Here is a 20,146-nt window from a genome sequence, read left to right on the forward strand (position 1 = left end):
CTGTGGCTGCATTTTCTAAGTGAAACAGTGCATGAAGAAATGAAAACTGAGACATTTGCCTTTTAAAAATGTACTGTGTATAGCCTAGCTAGTATACAAAATTGTTATTGGGGGGAAAAAAACTAATGTGAGGGAATGCTAACAGGTTTTGTTTTCTGGTTTCTTTTTATACTACACCACACCTGTATCCAGTCCAAATTACATGAAACTAAAAAATATTAAGACTTGCCTAGATACAAATCTCTTTCACGTGTTTGGACAAGCCACCAAAGCTCTATTGATGTAGATCATGGGTGCTCAACCAGTGGCCCTCCAGCTGTTGTAGAACTACAAATCCCATGAGTCATTGCAATGCTGACAGGTAGAAGTCCCATGAGGCATTGCAATGCTGACAGGTAGAAGTCCCATGAGGCATTGCAAGGCTAACAGGTACAAACATGACTCCCAAAGGCAGAGGCTTGATGGGACTAGTAATTTTGCAACATGCCACAGGTTGAGCACCCCTGATGTAGATTGTATTATATGTGTTGTGATGCATTGGCAACAAGTATTTACAAGCCTTGGTCAATGGCTGTTAAATCTTCTCCAAATACAAATCTTAAAAAAAGCGATGAAACTAATGCTTACCCGAGCGCTACAAAAAAAAAAAAAAAAACACAGGTTGTCCTGCAGGTCCACTTGACATTCACAAATACACTGTTTCATGAGCTCCCCACTCAAAAGGAAACCATCTGTAACTATAAATCTCAAATCCCAAAGGAAAATAAATTACTATATAGTAAAATTGCATTTACAGTGATGGCAAATAAATACAATATTTAGTTAAAAATTGTGCATTCTCTTATGCCGCGTACACACGATTGGAATTTCCGACAAGAAAAGTTCGACCTTGTGTAGGCCCCATTGGACATTTTCTGTCAGAATTTCCGACAGAAAAAATTTGAGAGCTGGTTCTCAAACTTTCCGATGGGGAAAGTTCTTATCAGAAATTCCGATCGTCTGTATGCAATTCCAATGCACAAAAATCCTATGCATGCTCTGAATCATTAAACTTAATTTTTCTTGGCTCGTCATAGTGTTGTACCACGTTCACCGCCTTCTTGACGTTTGGAATTTCCGACAACATTTGTGTGACCGTGTGTATGCAACACAAGTTTGAGCCTACATTCCGTCGGAAAGAAAATCTATGGTTTTCTTGTCAGAAATTCCAATCATGTGTATGCGGCATAACTCTCACTTCTGAGTAGCTCCATAGAGTGCCCTCTAATTGTAAGAATCAAACCTTAGAGATGGAAGAATGTTGTGGCATTTAGAGTCTTGTGTATGTGTTAATACTACATTTTCTAGAAAAGTAAGTTAGGCCTCGTACACACGACCGAGGAACTCGTCGGTCGAAACACATCTTTTACCTCGTCGAGTTCCTTGTTAGGCTTGTCGAGGAACTCGACAAGCTTTCTTTGCGTACACACGGTCAAGACAAAATCTCCTCGTTCTCAAACGCAGTGACATACAACACATACAACGGCAGGGGAAGTTCGATTCCACTTGCACAACTCTTGGGGCTGCTTTTGCTAATCTCATGTGTTTACGTGTTAAGTAAAAGTTTGGTAAGAGACGATTTGCACTTTTTAGTCTGTTACAGCTTGAAAAATGTGTTATCTCCATTACAAATGCTACTTTTACTCCCGTCTCATACTTTATTCTGAGCAAGCGCGGGTTTCTTAGCATACACACGCTCGAGTTTCTCGTTGAAAACCAGCTCGACGAGGAACACGACGAGCAAATTGAGACTCCCGTCGAGGAAAAAGAGAACTTGCTCTCTTTTTTGCTCGTCGAGTTACTCGACAGTTTCCTCGATGAAAAACGTACACACGACCGGTTTTCTCTGCAAAAAAGCTCTGCCACCAAGTTTCTTGATGGATTCTGCCGATGAAACCGGTTGTGTATACGAGGCCTGACTGTTGTAGTTGGAGTAGCTTTGATAACACACTATAATCGGAATAGTTGTTGGTGGAAATACAAGTAATAACCAATTCAGCTACCAATGATAATATGAGAGTGGGTGATGTGATTACTGGTTGTACCTCACTACTGGTTTTAGAATAGTTTGAGCAGTAAAAAATATTATAAGAATTAAATGGAGTAGAAATGGGAAATAAATAATAAGCCTAATAAAATACAGTCAAGTACATACTAATAATAGATGATTTATTCCATGAAAATAGACTAATATATTCACATTGCAGGACAATTGTATTAATCTATAAATCAAAAAGGAGTTCACACATTGATTTTGTAAGGTGCAGATATATTTACAGTATAGAAGTTGCAATACAATTATTAATTTGATAAGAAGCCAATTATAGCTTCAGAATATACAATATAGTGGTAAACATTACATGACAAACTCAAAACCCTCTTCGACATATGTTGAGTCTAATGAGCATTTCTCTTACTACACCAAGGTAGTGCCCACTAGAAATAACTCTTCGGTACAACACACTTCACACACTATTGTGCTGATACTGGCCCATTCTTGCTTGCAAAGCTGTGCCAACAGAAATCTGACCTTCACCTGCTTAAACAAAATGTTATTTATTTGTTATCTTCATGTGATTTGTGATACTGTATAATTAAATATGGACTAACAAATTAACTCATTCTGTTTCTAATGCATATGTGTACTATTGAAACCCTCTACAGTTATAGTTGCACAGACCAATCATGTCAACTTGTAGATTTGTCAAAGCAGAAGTGCATGCATCAAACTGATGCCTAAGGCTGCTATTTCAGTAGTAGTGATTAGATAATCAGGTCATTGGAAATATTGAATTTCATAACAGTATGTAACTAAGAAGAAATTGTGTTCATAGATTGTCAGAGGAAATAGCTCTTCAGTTACTGAAGGTCAACTGTACTGTACGCCATAATTACATCCTCTGCTACTGTATATACTGTACATGGTATTTCTGTTTCATACAATAGCAAATAATACGTTCTATACATCATGTCTTATAGAGCCTAGCTTATAATACCTTCATGTTCTAGTTGTTCTGATCTTCTTTTTTTTTTTTTAGTACCACCAGAGATGCAAAACCTGTTAAATCCTGCCCACAGAAAGTAGTATATTTAACCACTTCAGCCCCTGAGGATTTGGCTGCCCAATGACCGGGCCATTTTTTGCGATTCGGCACTGTGACACTTTAACTGACAATTGCGCGGTTGTGCGACGTTGCACCCAAACAAAATTGATGTCCTTTTTTTCCCCACAAATAGAGCTTTCTTTTGGTGGTATTTGATCATCTGTGCGGTTTTTATTTTTTGCGCTATAAACAAAAGAAGAGCGTCCATTTTGAAAAAAGGCAATATTTTTTACTTTTTGCTATAATAAATATCCCCAAAAATATATATAAAACATTTTTTCCTCAGTTTTTGTGCCGATCTGTATTGTAATACATATTATTGGTAAAAAAAAATCACAATAAGCGTATATTGATTGGTTTACGCAAAAGTTATAGCGTCTACAAAATAGGGGATAGTTTTATGGCATTTTTTTTTTATTATTATTATTAATGGCGGTGATTTTTGTCATGGCTGCGACATTATGGTGGACACATCAAACACTTTTGACGCTATTTTGGGACCATTGTCATTTATACAGCGATCAGTGCTATAAAAATGTACTGATTACTGTGTAAATGACACTGGCAGGGAAGGGATTAAACACTAGGATGCAATGAAGTGGTTAAGTGTGTCCTAGGGAGGGATTCTAACTGTGTGGTGGCTGTGCTACCAGTGAAGCGACACTAATCATGGCTTCCAATGACAGGGAGCAGTAGATCAGTGTCCTGTCACTAGGCAGAACAGGGAAATGTTTAATAGAGTTGTACTCATTTTGGGAGTTTTATTTAGAATATTTTTTTCACTTTTTCATCTATGCACCTATGTTTGGGGATCTTTAGCACATAATTCTTTATCACTTATCTACTTTGCACTACGGTTTTATTGTTAGTTTTTAGCACTGTATTTAGTTTATCTATTCATAAAATACTGTATAATGAGTCTTCAACAATTTTTACAAAAAATCAATAGAAGGTAGTGAGAGAAAGTGTGATACATCTACACAATGCCATAACCATAATCTGTAAACAGAAACCAATTGCCAGTAAAACTTTTAGCAATCAATAAAATCAAAGACAGGGGGCCAAATCCTCAAAAGGGATACGCAGGCAGAACTGCTGTTCAGCCTGCATATCCCTGTGCCTATCTTTGGAACTGATCCTCAGAAGCAGTTTTCCAAAGATAGGCAGAAGATCCGACATCTGTAAGAGACTTACACTGTCGGATCTTAGGATGCAGTCCCGCATCCGCCGCTGGGGGCATTTCGAGTCGAAATGCCGCTTCGCGTATGCAAATGAGGACTTACGGAGATCCACAAAGCTTTTCAGCTTTGTGTTTTCTGCGTAAGTTTATGTTTGCATACGTAAAATTAGTTCTGCTTTTACAAAGTGTAAACTAGTTACACCTTGTAAAAACAGACCTTTTTTTCGATCGCCGCGATTTTTTTTAAATTTTGAAATTTTTTTTTCGGCGCGTAACTTTTTTTTTACCCGACGCAACTTTATTGTCCCGTCGCAATCCACAAAGCCCGGCGTAACGTAATTTTGCGCGCTGCCGTCGGGAAAATGACGTCACGAGCATGCGCAGTACGGCCGGCGCGGGAGCGCGCCTCATTTAAATTGTCATCGCCCCCTGCAGAAGAGGACCGCCTTGCGCCGGAGACATTTAAGTTACACGGCCTGAAATTTCTAGGTAAGTGCTTTGTGGATCGGGCACTTAGGTAGAAATTTTAAGGCAGTGTAACTTAAATGGGAAAAGATAAGTTAGGCAGGATTTTTGAGGATTTGGCCCAGGGTGTTGTGTGGCCTGAGGAATAAACTATGGGCAAAATCCTCAAAAATCCTGCCTAACTTATCTTTTCCCATTTAAGTTACACTGCCTTAAAATTTCTACCTAAGTGCCCGATCCACAAAGCACTTACCTAGAAATTTCAGGCCATGTAACTTAAATGTCTCCGGCGCAAGGCGGTCCTCTTCTGCAGGGGGCGATGACAATTTAAATGAGGCGCGCTCCCGCGCCGGCCGTACTGCGCATGCTCGTGACGTCATTTTCCCGACGGGCAGCGCGCGAAATTACGTTACGCCGGGCTTTGTGGATTGCGACGGGACAATAAAGTTGCGTCGGGTAAAAAAAAAAGTTACACGCCGAAAAAAAAAATTTAAAATTTAAAAAAAATCGCGGCGATCAAAAAAAAGGTCTGTTTTTACAAGGTGTAACTAGTTTACACTTTGTAAAAGCAGAACTAATTTTACGTATGCAAACGTAAACTTACGCAGAAAACACAAAGCTGAAAAGCTTTGTGGATCTCCGTAAGTCCTCATTTGCATACGCGAAGCGGCATTTCGACTCGAAATGCCCCCAGCGGCGGATGCGGTACTGCATCCTAAGATCCGACAGTGTAAGTCTCTTACAGATGTCGGATCTTCTGCCTATCTTTGGAAAACTGCTTCTGAGGATCAGTTCCAAAGATAGGCACAGGGATACGCAGGCTGAACAGCAGTTCCGCCTGCATATACCTTTTGAGGATTTGGCCCTATATTTCCTAGAATAACATAACTCTTAACAGTGTGGTACTTCTGGTCTTCAGTTGGCTTTTGGTGCGCAGCATGACTAGAGGTGAGAAATTGATAGGTGGCTTAGGACCCTTTTATATTAGTGCAATTTCTCCTGCATCTGTCATCACACTGCAATGCATGACAATGGAAATCACATTATTCCCCATGGTGGCTATTCACTTCAATGCAACATGGTGTAGTGCATACTTTTAAATAGTACATGTGCAGCTTTTGGTGTATTTGGCCCCATATATTTCATAGGGAGCACATGAAAAATGCATGTGCTTTTGTTTTTGCTACATTTTAGTAGGGTTTTGTAATTTAGGCTTTGTCACATTTGTGTGTTGCATTATGCACCTGAAAATGCAGACCCCTTTATGCAGGTAAACAGCAGTGCCATTAATTGTTAATCGCACCCCAACGCACCTTGCTAAGCCATGTTTTTTTGCGCACAAAAATACCACGTGCTTTGGTGAAGCACAATTTTAAAAAAGGGTCATGCACTTCTTATGTGTGATTTTTGCATAGGGCAGCCCATTAAAAAGAATGGGCTTCCTTAAACGTTACATGGGAAGTTGCACAAAAATGTGCATGCATCTTCGCACCTACATAGATGTGAACAGAGCCTAAGAACCATCACAAACACACAAAATGCGTGACTGCAGCAATACTTGTATGAACCTAGGCTTATATGGATTGTATGTCTGGATCTTCGCATCTCTACAACATATGACTAGGCCTTGTTCTAAGACACAGAGATGCTAATGTCCGTGGTACGTCATGCCTTTTTTCCCATCAGTTAAATTGTCTCTATTGAAAAGTAAAGATGCTGCTTCATCCTGATACTTAACCTCCCTGGCGGTATGATTCTTTCAGAAAAAAGGTGCTGAAAGCGGTACCATTATTTGCAAGGAAAATTGGCGTTTTATATTGTAGAACTGTAATTTTTAGAAATAACTCACTTAAATCTGACCAAACAAGATTCTAATAGGCATCCCGGGTATGACGACATTTTTTTAAAAACAAAATGATAAATTATAATATAATAAATAATTATAAATAATTATAACAATAATATAATTATAATAAAAATTATTCAATAATGTAATCAAATCAAAATCACTGAAATTTGCTCAGTTGCAGAATTGTCGCTGTCATTATTTATTTATTTTTATGACAAATTTCCCCACAAATCGCTATCGCACAATTCTGCAAGTGATTATAATTTATTATCGCTGTTTTTTAGCTGCTCTAAAACTATTTTTGACATAAAGGGACACTTTTGGTTGATATGGACAATCTACAGTTTGCAGGCAGAAAGAAAAGTTTTTATTATATAAAAGTACATGTAGGGCACTGGGCAGACCACTAGGGACAAGGGGGGTGTGTATTTTTTACATACAGTACTGTAATCTATAAGATTACAGTATACTGTATGTAATGTGTTTGTTTACGTTTTTGAATTTGGCGCCGTTCTCCGCTCCCGTGCGTCGTAACGTCGCAGGGAACGGAGGTCGCGGCACAGGAGGACGCTGTGTGAATCGAGCGAGGTCCCGCTCACTCACACAGCGCGGTGGCATCGCTGGATCCAGGGACAAGGTAAGAAAACACTGCCTGTGGATCCAGCGAGGCGAGCCCGAGTCTGACTCGGGGTTACTGCTTGCAGCATGAAAATCTAACCCCGAGTCAGACTCGGGAATACCGCCAGGCAGGTTAAAGTAGATCTTTAGTCAGCAAATTAAGTCCTTTTATAGCACTTCAAGCTGGCCCCTTTTGCAGGAATAGTTATGTAAACAATAGAAATAAGTGCATATACTGTTTAAAATCCAGTAATACTGTCTCGCCCTGATCTGCACATGCTCAGTTGCTTTCTATTTTTAGGCAGTCCTGAATTTGTTTAGGGCCGATCTGCTGACAGCCTAAAGATTTACTGCTGTTCAGTGGTTTTGGGCTTCAGCAAAATGGCAGCCTCCAGCATGAAGAAACATTAACAATGCTGCAAGCAACTTACAGCACACACTAATTTTAGTAGCATAATTACTAATGTATGTTGTTTGCTGAAGACATTATTTATATCAAGATATTATGGGCACAGTTCTACTTGGTGTTATACAAATGTGCCAGAAAAAATATTGCTATTTAATTTCTGTGCTTTTTCTTATACATATGCCTATTTAGATGTTGCTCACCAGTGATGGTCCCTATTGTAAATCTTCCCTCTAATCTTGTTCTTAATCATATATATTTTGTTGTGAATGGAGTGTTGACCTGATCTGTTTTCTTAATTATTAGTATGTGAACTGTAATGCTGTACCTGTTATATTTAGGACTCCATCACAGAGGAAATGGTTGAACTACTGCAGCCTTACTTGGACATGGAAGACTATAACCTTGAATCAGCCAAAAAAGTGTGTGGCAATGTAGCAGGGCTCTGTTCCTGGACACAAGCCATGGCATATTTCTATGGAATTAACAAGGAAGTTCTTCCCTTAAAGGTATGGAGTCTGTGTTCACTGTAGTAAAAAAGTTTTTGAACAGAACACATTATACACTCACCGACCACTTTATTAGGTACACCTGTTCAATTGCTTGGTAACACAAATTGCTAATCGGACAATCACATGGCAGCAACTCAATGCAATTAGGCATCTAGATGTGGTAAAGATGACTTACTGAAGTTCAAACCAAGCATCGGAATGGGGAAGAAAGGGGATTTAAGTGAGTTGTGGAATGTTTGTTGGTGCCAGATGGGCTAGTCTGAGTATTTCAAAAACTTCTGAACTACTGGGATTTTCATGCACAACCATCACTAAGGTTTACAGAGAATGGTCCGAAAATAAGAAAATATACAGTGAACGGCAGTTATGTGGACGAAAACACCTTGTTGATGTCAGAGGAGAATGAGCAGGCTGGTTTGAGATGATAGAAAGGCAACAGTAACTCAAATAACCACTCGTTGGAACCAGGGTATGCAGAATACCATTTCTGAATGCACAAACCATCGAACCTTGAAGCAGATGGGCTAAAACAGAAGTAGACCACATCAGGTGCCACTCCTGTCAGCTAAGAACAGGAAACTGAGGCTATAATGCACACAGGCTCACCAAAATTGGACTATAGAAGATTGGAAAAACGTTGCCTAGTCTCATGAGTCTCAATTTCAGCTTTGACATTCAGATGGTAGGGTCAGAATTTGGCATAAACAACATTATCCATCATGCCTTGTATCAACGGTTCAGGCTGATGGTGGGTGGTGTAATGGTGTGGGGTATATATTCTTAGCCCCTTTAGTACCAATTGAGCATAATTTAAACACAGCCTACCTGGGTATTTGTTGCTGACCATGTCCATCCCTTTATGACTACAGTGAACTCATCTTCTGAGGGCTATTTCCAGCAGGATAATGCACCATGTCACAAAGCTCAAATCATCTCAAATGTGTTTTTTTTTTACAATGAGTTTGCTGTTCTCCAATAGCCTCCACAGTCACCAGATTCCATCCATGTGTGGGAAATTATTTCCTGTCTAATAGGTCTAGAAGAAGTCACTCTGTGAAGACAGTAGGGTTGATTTTACTAAGCAAGTTCACTTTTCAATATGAATTTTCACTTTGCAGAAAGATTTTCAATTTAACTTAGTGAATGTGATGAAAATACATTTTGCAGACAATACCCAATCCCAAAAAATAAGCTTGTATATGATTGGATGAATAAGCTTCACCTTATTCATTAAAGGGAATTCAAGGCTATACTGAAAAAAAAACTAAAAATGCTTCTAGCCCCAATTTTCAGGTCACTCTAATCACTTGATTCGGCTCCCCTTTGTCAGCCAGCGGTTGCTTCAAGAGAGGAGGGAATGCCAACAATGGATTGGCCATAGGAGCCTTTGGGTGATGTCACCACTTCCAGGCATTACCAGTCGATGTTGAGTGCGCTCTCTGCCATTGGCCGACACTGGGAATTTCAGGTGACTGGACTGCAGTAACCTAAAAATAGTTAAGTATATACATCGTTCTTACACGGATTAGTTAGCATAGGTGTTAGAAAGGGGATAGAGAAAGCATTTTTAAGATTAGCTAAGTATAGTCTGAAATTCCACTTTAAGCTAAGTGAAAATTCCCTTGCAAAGTGAATATTTACGTTACTAAGTGAACAGCCTATTTTTCACTAAAGCATTTAGTAAAACACCAAGTAAGGTTAACTGCTGTGCCTTTTTGAGCTTGATATCATGAGAGTATGTGTGGTTTTCCATATCTGTGGTTTAGATATTAGATTGCAAAGCTCATCTGTAATTACACTCTGTAAATGTTTATGTGGACATGAATGTGATTGTTTGAAAATGCAAAGTAAACTTTAAAATAGTACTTCATTTAAGTTACAGTTCTCAGGTTTCTCAACTATTTAGTATTCTGTATTTTATTCTTGAGTTATATATTTACTCTTGGCTAAATGTGCAACATTGTGTTATGTTCAGTTTCATAATATATTTATGTTGTTCCATCTCCCCCCTGCTAGTTTCCAGGCATATTCTCCTGATTAGCTGGAGTTAGCTGTGCACAATGAGAATAATTAGCTCTTGATGGAGTTGAAATGGGAAACTGTAAAATACGTAAAGCAAAATTCCAAGAATCCAATTTTAGGTTTACTTTCCAGACATCTAGCTGCTTAGTCCCAAATTTTTCCAGCATCAAGCAGTGTGTTCTATTATATTGAAACTGACATATTGGGGGTCATTTACTAAGAGTCCTGGGAAGTACTGGGGTGCTCTACATGTAATATCTCCCATTTCAGGCAATTAAGTGTTCAACTAGGTAAACATGTGAAAGAAAAATCACGCTATTAGTGGCAAACTTGCCTTAGTAAATTTGGATGCGCTAATCGGGTTTTCCACATATCTGCAAGTGCCAATTGCTAACAAGTTTTTATATAGCACTGCACTGCAACCATGATCCATGAATCTGAATAAAACATTTTTATGTGAGATGCGCTCTACCTCGTGTGCATCTATTTATGTATATTCCAATTAGTATTCCTAGTTTTTTTCTTCTTTTGCTAACAAATGCAGTTATGAGTATTGCAGAGTAATGTCTGCGTTTCTGTAAAGTTACATATATTGAACATTGTATATCTGTTGCATGTTTTTTATATTTTATTTAGGTGACTATAAAGCAGTAATTATTTATGTTCATTCTTTAATCATACTACACTATTATGCAGGTCTCAGCGTACTTGGCACAATAGCTTGGCAGTACAATGCAATATTTTATTAGGTCATACCCATGAGTCCTTCAAGGCCTGAGTCTTTCAAGGTAGAAGAGCTGACCACTAGCCTATTGGGCTGCGGACAATCATGCACAGAAAATATATTTACTAGTGTTTGATGTTTTTATTTCTATACAATAATGTTTTGCAAATGAGCCATTAATATTATGGAAACAACCATGCTCATGCTGATGTGGCATTGGCTATTAGGAACACAATTGGAAAAAATGTTGTAGGGTCCTTTCGGGTCTGGTATAGATTTTAAGGGGAACTCAATGCCAAGATTAAAAAATAAATTGGCGTAGGGTCCCCCCCAAAATCTATACCAGGCCCTTTGAGACTAGCATAGATTTTAAAGGGTACACCACGCCAAAATAAAAAAAATGGCGTGGGGTCCCTCTCAAAATCCATACCAGACCCTTATCCGAGCATGCCGCCTGGAGGTCAGGTCCCTCCTAAACCATATCAGGCCACATGCCCACAACATGGGGGAAGGGTGCTTTGGGATGAAGAAAAACATGTAACACCACAACAGAGGAAGAAGATACAAAGCTCTAGCCAGGTAGTGGGATTGGGATTAAAACCAAGAAGCTAGGCAGAAGTGCTAACCAGTTAGCCACTGTGCTTCGACATGTATGCAGGCTGAATCTCTGTGGTGTCACAGTCTCAAGTCCCAGGGGTGCAAGAAGTTAATCAATGCAGATGTACTGTCGAGAGCCATTGAACATTTTTTCCCTTGCATATGCCATCTGTTTTGAAGGCTGGTTACTGTCAGCATGCTGAGAGATAAACAGCTGTCATTTTGTGGGTTTAGGCTTGGTAGGAGGCTGCAATTAGTGCAAAACATATGACATGCAATGGTGGTGGAAACTTCCTACACATAAATACTACATTTTGACATAATTTATGTAAGGACCTGAGTTAGAAAGCTATGTTTAACAACATAGGGAGAACAGACAACTTCTCTACATGAAGTGTCATGTTTGGGATTCGAACCAAGAAACCCAGAACCTCACTGCTGCTAGGCTGCCACATGTGGAACCCTCCTATACAGCAATACACATGCATACTGCATTTCTTTGGACATATAGGTGGTGGCATTACATTAGTCAGGAGCTATTCTTCTTGATTTATTCTGTGATATTTGGTGGTTCTTGGTGTGTGAGTGTAGAATAGTGATGTCACCCTCTGAATTTGAGGAATGAGATTTGATGTTGGTACACATTTTTTTTTTTGGCTTTAATTATTTTGGAAATACTTAATAACGCACAAAATTGTGGCTAATTTTAAATTTGCATCTGAAATGGTATTGTTTGTGGTTTGTAAAGACACCTGTGTGAGTTTGGTTAAAGATTTTTGTGAGATGGACAGCAACAAGTGAGAGAGACAGAGAAAAATATGTTTTACCAAAACATGAAAACATTCTAGCATTCTTAACCACTTTAAGACCGGGCCTATTTTTCAGACTGGTTTACAAGTTTAAAATATATATATATATTTTTTGCTAGAAACAAACTCAATCTGGCTTTTTTATTTCTGCGTCAGGAGTGGGGTCCTACTAGGTCCCCTACCATTCCTTTTCATTCAGATAGCGACGTATAGTGCGAGCTGACACAGTTATACCCTGTGCCTGAAGGTCAGCTTGAATTTGTCTGGAAGTTTATCGAGGTTCTTTATCCAACATTTGAACAATCCTTCCTTGCAATATTGTTTTTCTCTTTTATCTACATCCAGGCATATTGCCTACAGTGCCATGGGCTGTAAAATTTTTGACAATGTTGCGCACAGTGGACACAGGAACGTTAAAATCTCTGTAGATGATCTTGTAACCTTGAGATTGTCCATGCGTTTCCACAATTTTTGTTCTCAAATCCTCAGACAATTATTTGCTGCTCTTTCTTTTCTCCATGCTCCATGTGATACACAGAGACACACAACAGAAAGGTTGAGTACATTTTTCACCATTTTAACTGGTTGCTGGTGTGATTTCTATATTGTCAGCACCTGTACATTGTAATGCAGTAAAATCAATATTTACGCACACTATCAGGAACAGCATCAGCCGCAAATTATTGTAAGATGCAGGAAGTAATTAAATCAAAATACTCTAGGGACTATACCAGGGTTAGGCAACCTCAGCACTCCAGCTGTGGTGAAACTACAAATCTCATCATGCCTCAGTTTCTATGAGTCATGCCTGTGATTGTCAGGGTCTTGCAATGTCTCTTGTGACTTGTAGTTTTAAAACAGCTGGAGGGCCGAGGTTGCCTACCTCTGGACTATACATTGTCTGCCCGAAGGGGGTTATTTTTGATACTAATGTAAATGAGTATAATCATTCTCAAAGCTCCGATTTCTGTAGTTTTAGACAGCCCTGTGTATATATAAATGAGCTTATGCAGGTTTTTAGGGACTTGTCATGCAAGACCGAAGAGAGACAATGACATGATCCTAAAATATTGGACATTTACTTTTTACATTTAATAGACTGAAATTAGTTGCTTTGTTGTGTTAAATGGTTTTGATAATTGATTGCATCTGTTTAGAGGTCCTAGAAAAAAATGCATTTTTGCAGCATCTTCCAACACCTTGTTCTGTCTCCTTTCTAGGCTAACTTGGCACTGCAGGGAGCCAGGCTTGCAGTTGCCGAAGCAGAACTAAACAATGCACAGAGCCAACTTGATGCCAAGCAGAGAGAGCTAGATGATGTGCAGGCCATGTATGATGCTGCTATGAGAGAGAAACAAACTCTTCTTGATGATGCAGAAGCCTGCAGGCGGAAGATGAACAATGCTACAGCACTGATTGAAGGACTTGGAGGAGAAAAAGTAAGAGCATACTTATATTATTACAGTCCCTTCCTTTGGAAACTTCAATGGCCCAGATGAATTGTCATTACATTGCATTTTGATATATTAAATGTACCGTAATTTTTTTCAGGCATTTAGGGTTTACAAATTGTATGTTTTCTTTTTGAAACCAAAGTGTGTTTTCCTTTTGTCACTCCCTCTATTAGAAATAACTGTTCAAATTAAAATTTGGTATCCATCTGGTGCTAAGATTTAAACAAGGGTTTGTGGCTGCAGGGCATATCATTTGGCTTAATTTACACTTCCCAATAGAATACCAAGACCCCTGTAAAAATTATGGTGTGTACTAAGAGATCCTTAGGGATGACTTTTCCAAAAGTATGTTGTTGAACTTTATTGACATTAAAATATATACAGTATTGGTGCTAATTTATAACTTTCTAGACCTAATGTTATATTTTTGTATACAAATGATTTGTATATTAAAAATAATTGTTGGTTTTCTCTAGATACGATGGACCGAAAGCAGCAAAAATTTTCAGAATCAGATTATTAGGTTGGTTGGGGATGTTCTTTTAGCCACTGGTTTCCTATCATACAGTGGACCATTTAACCAAGAGTATAGGACTCTACTGCTGCAGCTTTGGAAGAAGGAAATGAACCATAATAGGATACCATACAGTGATGTAAGTATTTTAAATACAAATTAATCACTTATTTCTGTTAAGTTGTGTTCATCTTTGTTTTAATTTTTAGCACATCTGGACCAATATTGCCAGTTGTCTCTTTATATGTCTATGGTTTTATGCTAATACAAATCTGATTATTAGCTAGGATGGAGAATCTAGTTGACTGATGATATCAAAGCATAGTTGTCATATAACTGGCCCAAACATCTTAATCAGACCATGAAAAAATGTTTTAATTTTGGCTGCCCATAAATGATTGACTTTTGTGTCAAAATCTGCTAGCTTTATGAAAAATATTAGTTTTTCTTCAATCAAAGTGAACTAATCAGGTCCTACATAGTGGAAACAAAATTATTGATGAACCTAGTGCAATAAAGGTAAGGAACAGGGTTAACCACTTCAGCCCCGGACAATTTTGCTGGTCAATGACCGGGCCACAAGAAAATTGACGTCCTTTTTTTCCCACAAATAGAGCTTTCTTTTGGTGGTATTTGATCACCTATGCGGTTTTTATTTTTTGCACTATAAACAATAGAGCGACAATTTTGGAAAAAAAAAAAGAATATTTTTTACTTTTTGCTGTAATAAATATCCCCCAAAATATTTTAAAAAAATATTTTTTTCCTCGGTTTAGGCCGATACGTATTCTTCTACATATTTTTCATAAAAAAATCGCAATAAGCGTTTATTGATTGGTTTGCGCAAAAGTTATAGCATCTCTACAAAATAGGGGGTAATTTTATGGCATTTTTATTAATATTTTTTTTTACTAGTAATGTCGGCGATCTGCGATTTTTATCGGTACTGCGACCTTATGGCGGACACTTTTGACACATTTTTTGGACCATTGGCATTTTTATAGCGATCAGTGCTATAAAAATGCATTGATTACTCAAAAAATGTCACTGGCAGGGAAGGGGTTAACACTATGGGGCGAGGAAGGGGTTAATTATGTTCCCTATGTGTGTTCTAACTGAAGGGGGGATGGGACTGACTAGGGGAAATGACAGATCGCTGTTCATACATTGTATGAACATGCGATCAGTCATTTCTCCCCCTGACAGGACCGGGAGCTGTGTGTTTACACACACAGCTCCCGGTTCTCACTCTGTAACGAGCGATTGCGGGTCCCCGGCGGTGATTGTGCCCGCCGGGCACGCGCGTCGGCACCAGGGGCGAGCAGGGGGCGCGTGCCCATAGTGTCTTAAATGCGGAATGACGTAATATTGCGTAACTTCGCGCAGCCGAGCCGACCTGCCGCCGTAAAACTGCGGCGACTGGTCGGCTAGTGGTTAAAAGCTAAATTCAGCAGATATATAATGCTCTGTGTATGCCATGTGGTCAAAATCCAGCAGCTTCTTGGGAGCAGACACATTTATTTTGAAATCCGTAAAGAATTGCCAAAGTTGCCAGTTTTTTGTATTGTACTTTTTTATCTGATTATATGATTTAGCTCTGAAAGACTTGAAAGTCATTTAGGGCATTATTTTTCCTCTTCTGTAGTGAATCTGAAATATCTCCTAATATAATTTATTATTAAAAAAAAATTAAAACCCTACATGTTATATACATCCTGAAGAATTTTAAGAAATCGCTTAAAAAAAAAAAACTAAGCATCAAGTTTGGTAAGAGACGATTTGCGCTTTTCAGTCTGTTACAGCGCGACAAATGTGCTATCTCCATTACGAACGCTACTTTTACCAAGGGTGAGCTCCCGTCTCATACTTTATTCTGAGCATGCGCGGGTTTCTAAGCATACACACGAATGTGTTTCTCGTCGAAAACCAGCCCGACAAGGAAATTGAGATTCTCAACGAGGAAAAAGAACTTGTTCTCTTTTTTTCTCGTCGAGTACCATGTCAATTTTCTCGATGAAAAACATACACACAACCGTTTTCCTCGGCAAAAAAGCTCTGCCACCAAGTTTACTTGATGGATTCTGTCGAAGAAAACGGTCGTGTGTACGAGGCCTTAGATTCCCTATGCTGCATGTGGGAATTTTTTTTACATGGTGTCATGGTACAATGATTTTCTAAAAATCTCTGCTCTGTTTCAATGTGGTTGTATCAGGAAAACAGCTGGGCCAGTGACTCATTATCCATGCCTCCAACTACTATCAGAAATCTTTAGTAACAACACAAATGGTGACACTTGCTAGGGACAAATAGGTTGTCATAAGACCTCAGTATGACTCATATCATGGACAAAGTCACACTAGGTAACATCAGAAACTACTGGATTAATTAGTTTTTATCTCTCAAGGCAAGAAGTTTAGTTCTGCACAGTATTTTTAAAACATATTTGGCATTGTCTAATTAAATTAGTATCTCATGTCTCGAAACCATGTTTTCAGTGTCTTAGACAGCTAAGTTATATTAAGAATTTTGGAATGTTTTTTTAAAAAGAAAAACACTTGGGGGTCTATTTATAAATGATTTCACAATAAATTGTTTGAATATTCACTTAAGTAATCAAATCATGTGAAAAGCTCATGATTGGATAACTGAAGTGAATATTCACACAATGTATTGTGTGAAGATTCTCAAATCCTTTTGTAAATTGCCTACAGGTAAAACTCGAAAAATTTGAATATCGTGCAAAAGTTCATTTATTTCACTAATGCAAACTTAAAGCGGATGTCCGCTGAAAAAAAATATTAAAGCGGAACTCCACCCTAAAGTGGAACTCCCGCTGATCGGATCCCTCCCCCCTCCGGTGTCACATTTGACACCTTTCAGGGGGAGGGGGGTGCAGATACCTGTCTAAAGACAGGTATTTGCACCCACTTCCGGCCACAGACTGCGGGCAAGACATCACCCCCCCCCCCCCGTTGTGTTCTGGGAACACTCGGCTCCCAGAGAACAGCGGGAGCCAAAAATCAGGCGTGACTCGCGCATGCGCCATAGGGAACTGGGCAGTGAAGCCGGAGCGCTTCACTTCCTGGTTCCCTCACCGAGGGGGCAGCAGAGTGACGAGCGATCGCTCGTCCTCTGCTGCGGATGGAGCTGGACTCCAGGACAGGTAAGTGTGCCGATATTAAAAGCCAGCAGCTGCAGTATTTGTAGCTGCTGACTTTTAATATTATTTTTTCAGCGGACATCCGCTATAAAAGCCAGCAGCTACAAATACTGCAGCTGCTGACTTTTAATATTAGGACACTTACCTGTCCTGGAGTCCAGCGCCGTCCACAGCAGAGAACGAGCGATCGCTTGTCACTCTGCTGCCCCCCCGCCATCCTCGGTGAGGGAACCAGGAAGTGAAGAGCTCCAGCTTCACTACTCGGTTCCCTACGGCGCATGCGCGAGTCGCGCTACGCCTGCTGATTGGCTCCCGCTGTGTACTGGGAGCCGAGTGTTCCCAGTACACAACAGGGGGGGGACGGGAGGTGACGTCATGCCCGCAGTCTGCCCGAGACTGTGTGGCCGGAAGTGGGTGCAAATATCTGTCTTTAGACCGGTATCTGCACCCCCCTCCCCCTGAAAGGTGTCAAATGTGACACTGGAGGGGGGGAGGGTTCCGATCAGCAGGAGTTCCACTTTAGGGTGGAGCTCTGCTTTAAAAGGTGAAACTAATATACAAGATAGACTCATTGCATGCAAAGCAAGATAGTTCAAGCCGTGTTTTGTCATAATTGTGATGATTATGGCTTACAACTCATGAAAACCCCAAATTCACAATCTCAGAAAATTAGAATATTACATGCAATCAATAAAACAAGGATTGTACATAGAACAATATCGGACCTCTGAAAAGTAGAAGCATGCATATGTACTCAGTACTTGGTTTGGGCCCCTTTTGCAGCAATTACTGCCTCAATGCAGCGTGGCATGGAAGCTATCGCCCTGTGGCACTGCTGAGGTGTTATGGAAGACCAGCATGCTTCAATAGCGGCCTTCAGCATTGTTTTGTCTCATATGTTTCTCATGTTTCTCTTGGCAATGCCCCATAGATTCTCTATAGAGTACAGGTCAGGCGAGTTTGCTGGCCAATCAAGCACAGTAATCCCACGGTCATTGAACCAGGTTTTGATGCTTTTGGCAGTGTGGGAATGTGTCAAGTCCTGCTGGAAAATGAAGTCAGCATCCCCATAGAGCTCGTCTGTGGAAGGAAGCATGAAGTGCTCCAAAATCTCCTGGTAGATGGCTGCATTGACCCTGGACTTAATGAAGCACAGTGGTCCAACACCAGCAGATGACATGGCTCCCCAAATCAACAAAGACTGTGGAAACTTCAGACTGGACTTCAAGAATCTTGCAGTGTGTGCCTCTCCATTCTTCCTCCATACTCTGGCTCCTTGGTTTCCAAATGAGATGCAAAATTTGCTCTCATCAGAAAAGAGGACAGGCCAGGTCTGTTTTTCTTTAGCCCATATAAGACGCTTCTGACGTTTGTTGTTCAGGAGTGGCTTGACAAGAGGAATACGACATTTGAAGCCCATGTCCAGGATCTGTCTGTGTGTGGTGGCTCTTGATTTACTGACTCCAGCCTCAGTCCACGCCTTGTGAAAGTCCCCAACACTTTTGAATGGCCTTTTCCTGACAAATCCTCTCCAGGCTGCGGTCATCCCTGCTGCTTGTGCACCTTTTTCTTCCACACTTTTCCCCTTCACATAACTTTCTATTAATGTGATTTGATACAGCCCTTTGGGAACATCCAACTTCTTTTGCAATTGCCTTTTGAGGCTTTCCCTCCTTATGGAGGATGGCAATGATGGGTTTCTACACAACTGTCAGGTCAGCAGTCTTTCCCATGATTGTGATTCCTACTAAACCAGACTGAAAGACCATTTAAAGGCTCAGGAACCCTTTGCAGGGGTCACTTTGAGCCTAGAATATTGCACCTTTTCACAATATTCAAATTTTCTGAGCTTGTGGATTTGGGGTTTTCATGAGCTGTAAGCCATAATCATCACAATTATGACAAATCACGGCTTGAACTATCTTGCTTTGCATGTAATGAGTCTATCTCATATATTAGTTTCACCTTTTAAGAAGCATTAGTGAAATAAATGAACTTGTACACAATATTCAAATCTTTCGAGTTTCACCTGTATTATATTGGCAGATATTTTGTTGGTAAAAGCTGGATATTGAACTGTGTGAAATGTACTAGTATTATGCTGAACACAGGACTCTGTGTGGTTAACATTTAATTATATGCTATGAGTAAGATGACGTCATGCTAGAGTCTGTACCTACTGTAAGCATTCCACCTATACATGGATAAATGGAATTCATTAGAATTAACTGAAGCAAACCTGTTTGTCTCAGTCCCTGTGCATGATTTCATAGACATATAGTCCCACGCTCCTCTATGGGGAGATTGGATGATCCGCCAGATGGATGAAAAATAGGGTTTCCATCCATCTGGATTTCAGACAGGATCGGATTGGATAGCAGTGGGTGTCATAGAACATGTCACCGCTGACATCCGCCGATTCATAGAGGTGAATGGAGTATCCAATCAGGTCTGCCTAAAAAACTGACAGATGAACCTGATCGGACAGCCAGTGTGAAAGGGGGCTTAATGTGAAATAAACTTTGTATTTTTCTAAGGTTCAGTAAATCAATTAAAGTGGAATTCCAGCCAGAAATCTAAATTTGCCCTTGCTTGGGATGTGTAACAACTTAAACTTTTATATTCTGCATTATATTATTGGTGATTGTCTAGATTAGAAACAGCAGTCTAAGTTCGACAATCAGCAATCTGCT

The 20,146-nt window shown here is 39.7% G+C and overlaps 1 protein-coding gene across 1 annotated transcript in view; it reads left to right on the forward strand.

Annotated features, from left to right (window-relative positions):
- The window catches only part of LOC120940565 (dynein heavy chain 5, axonemal-like), a 445,728-nt gene that overhangs the window by 300,167 nt on the left and 125,415 nt on the right, over positions 1-20,146 (forward strand). Inside the window, exons 60-62 of the mRNA XM_040353506.1 lie at positions 8,003-8,170; positions 13,546-13,764; positions 14,256-14,432. Coding sequence (XP_040209440.1) covers positions 8,003-8,170; positions 13,546-13,764; positions 14,256-14,432 — 564 coding nt within the window. The remainder of the gene's footprint in view (positions 1-8,002; positions 8,171-13,545; positions 13,765-14,255; positions 14,433-20,146) is intronic.

Source organism: Rana temporaria, chromosome 5 (assembly GCF_905171775.1).
Source record: "Rana temporaria chromosome 5, aRanTem1.1, whole genome shotgun sequence".
NCBI lineage: Eukaryota > Metazoa > Chordata > Amphibia > Anura > Ranidae > Rana > Rana temporaria.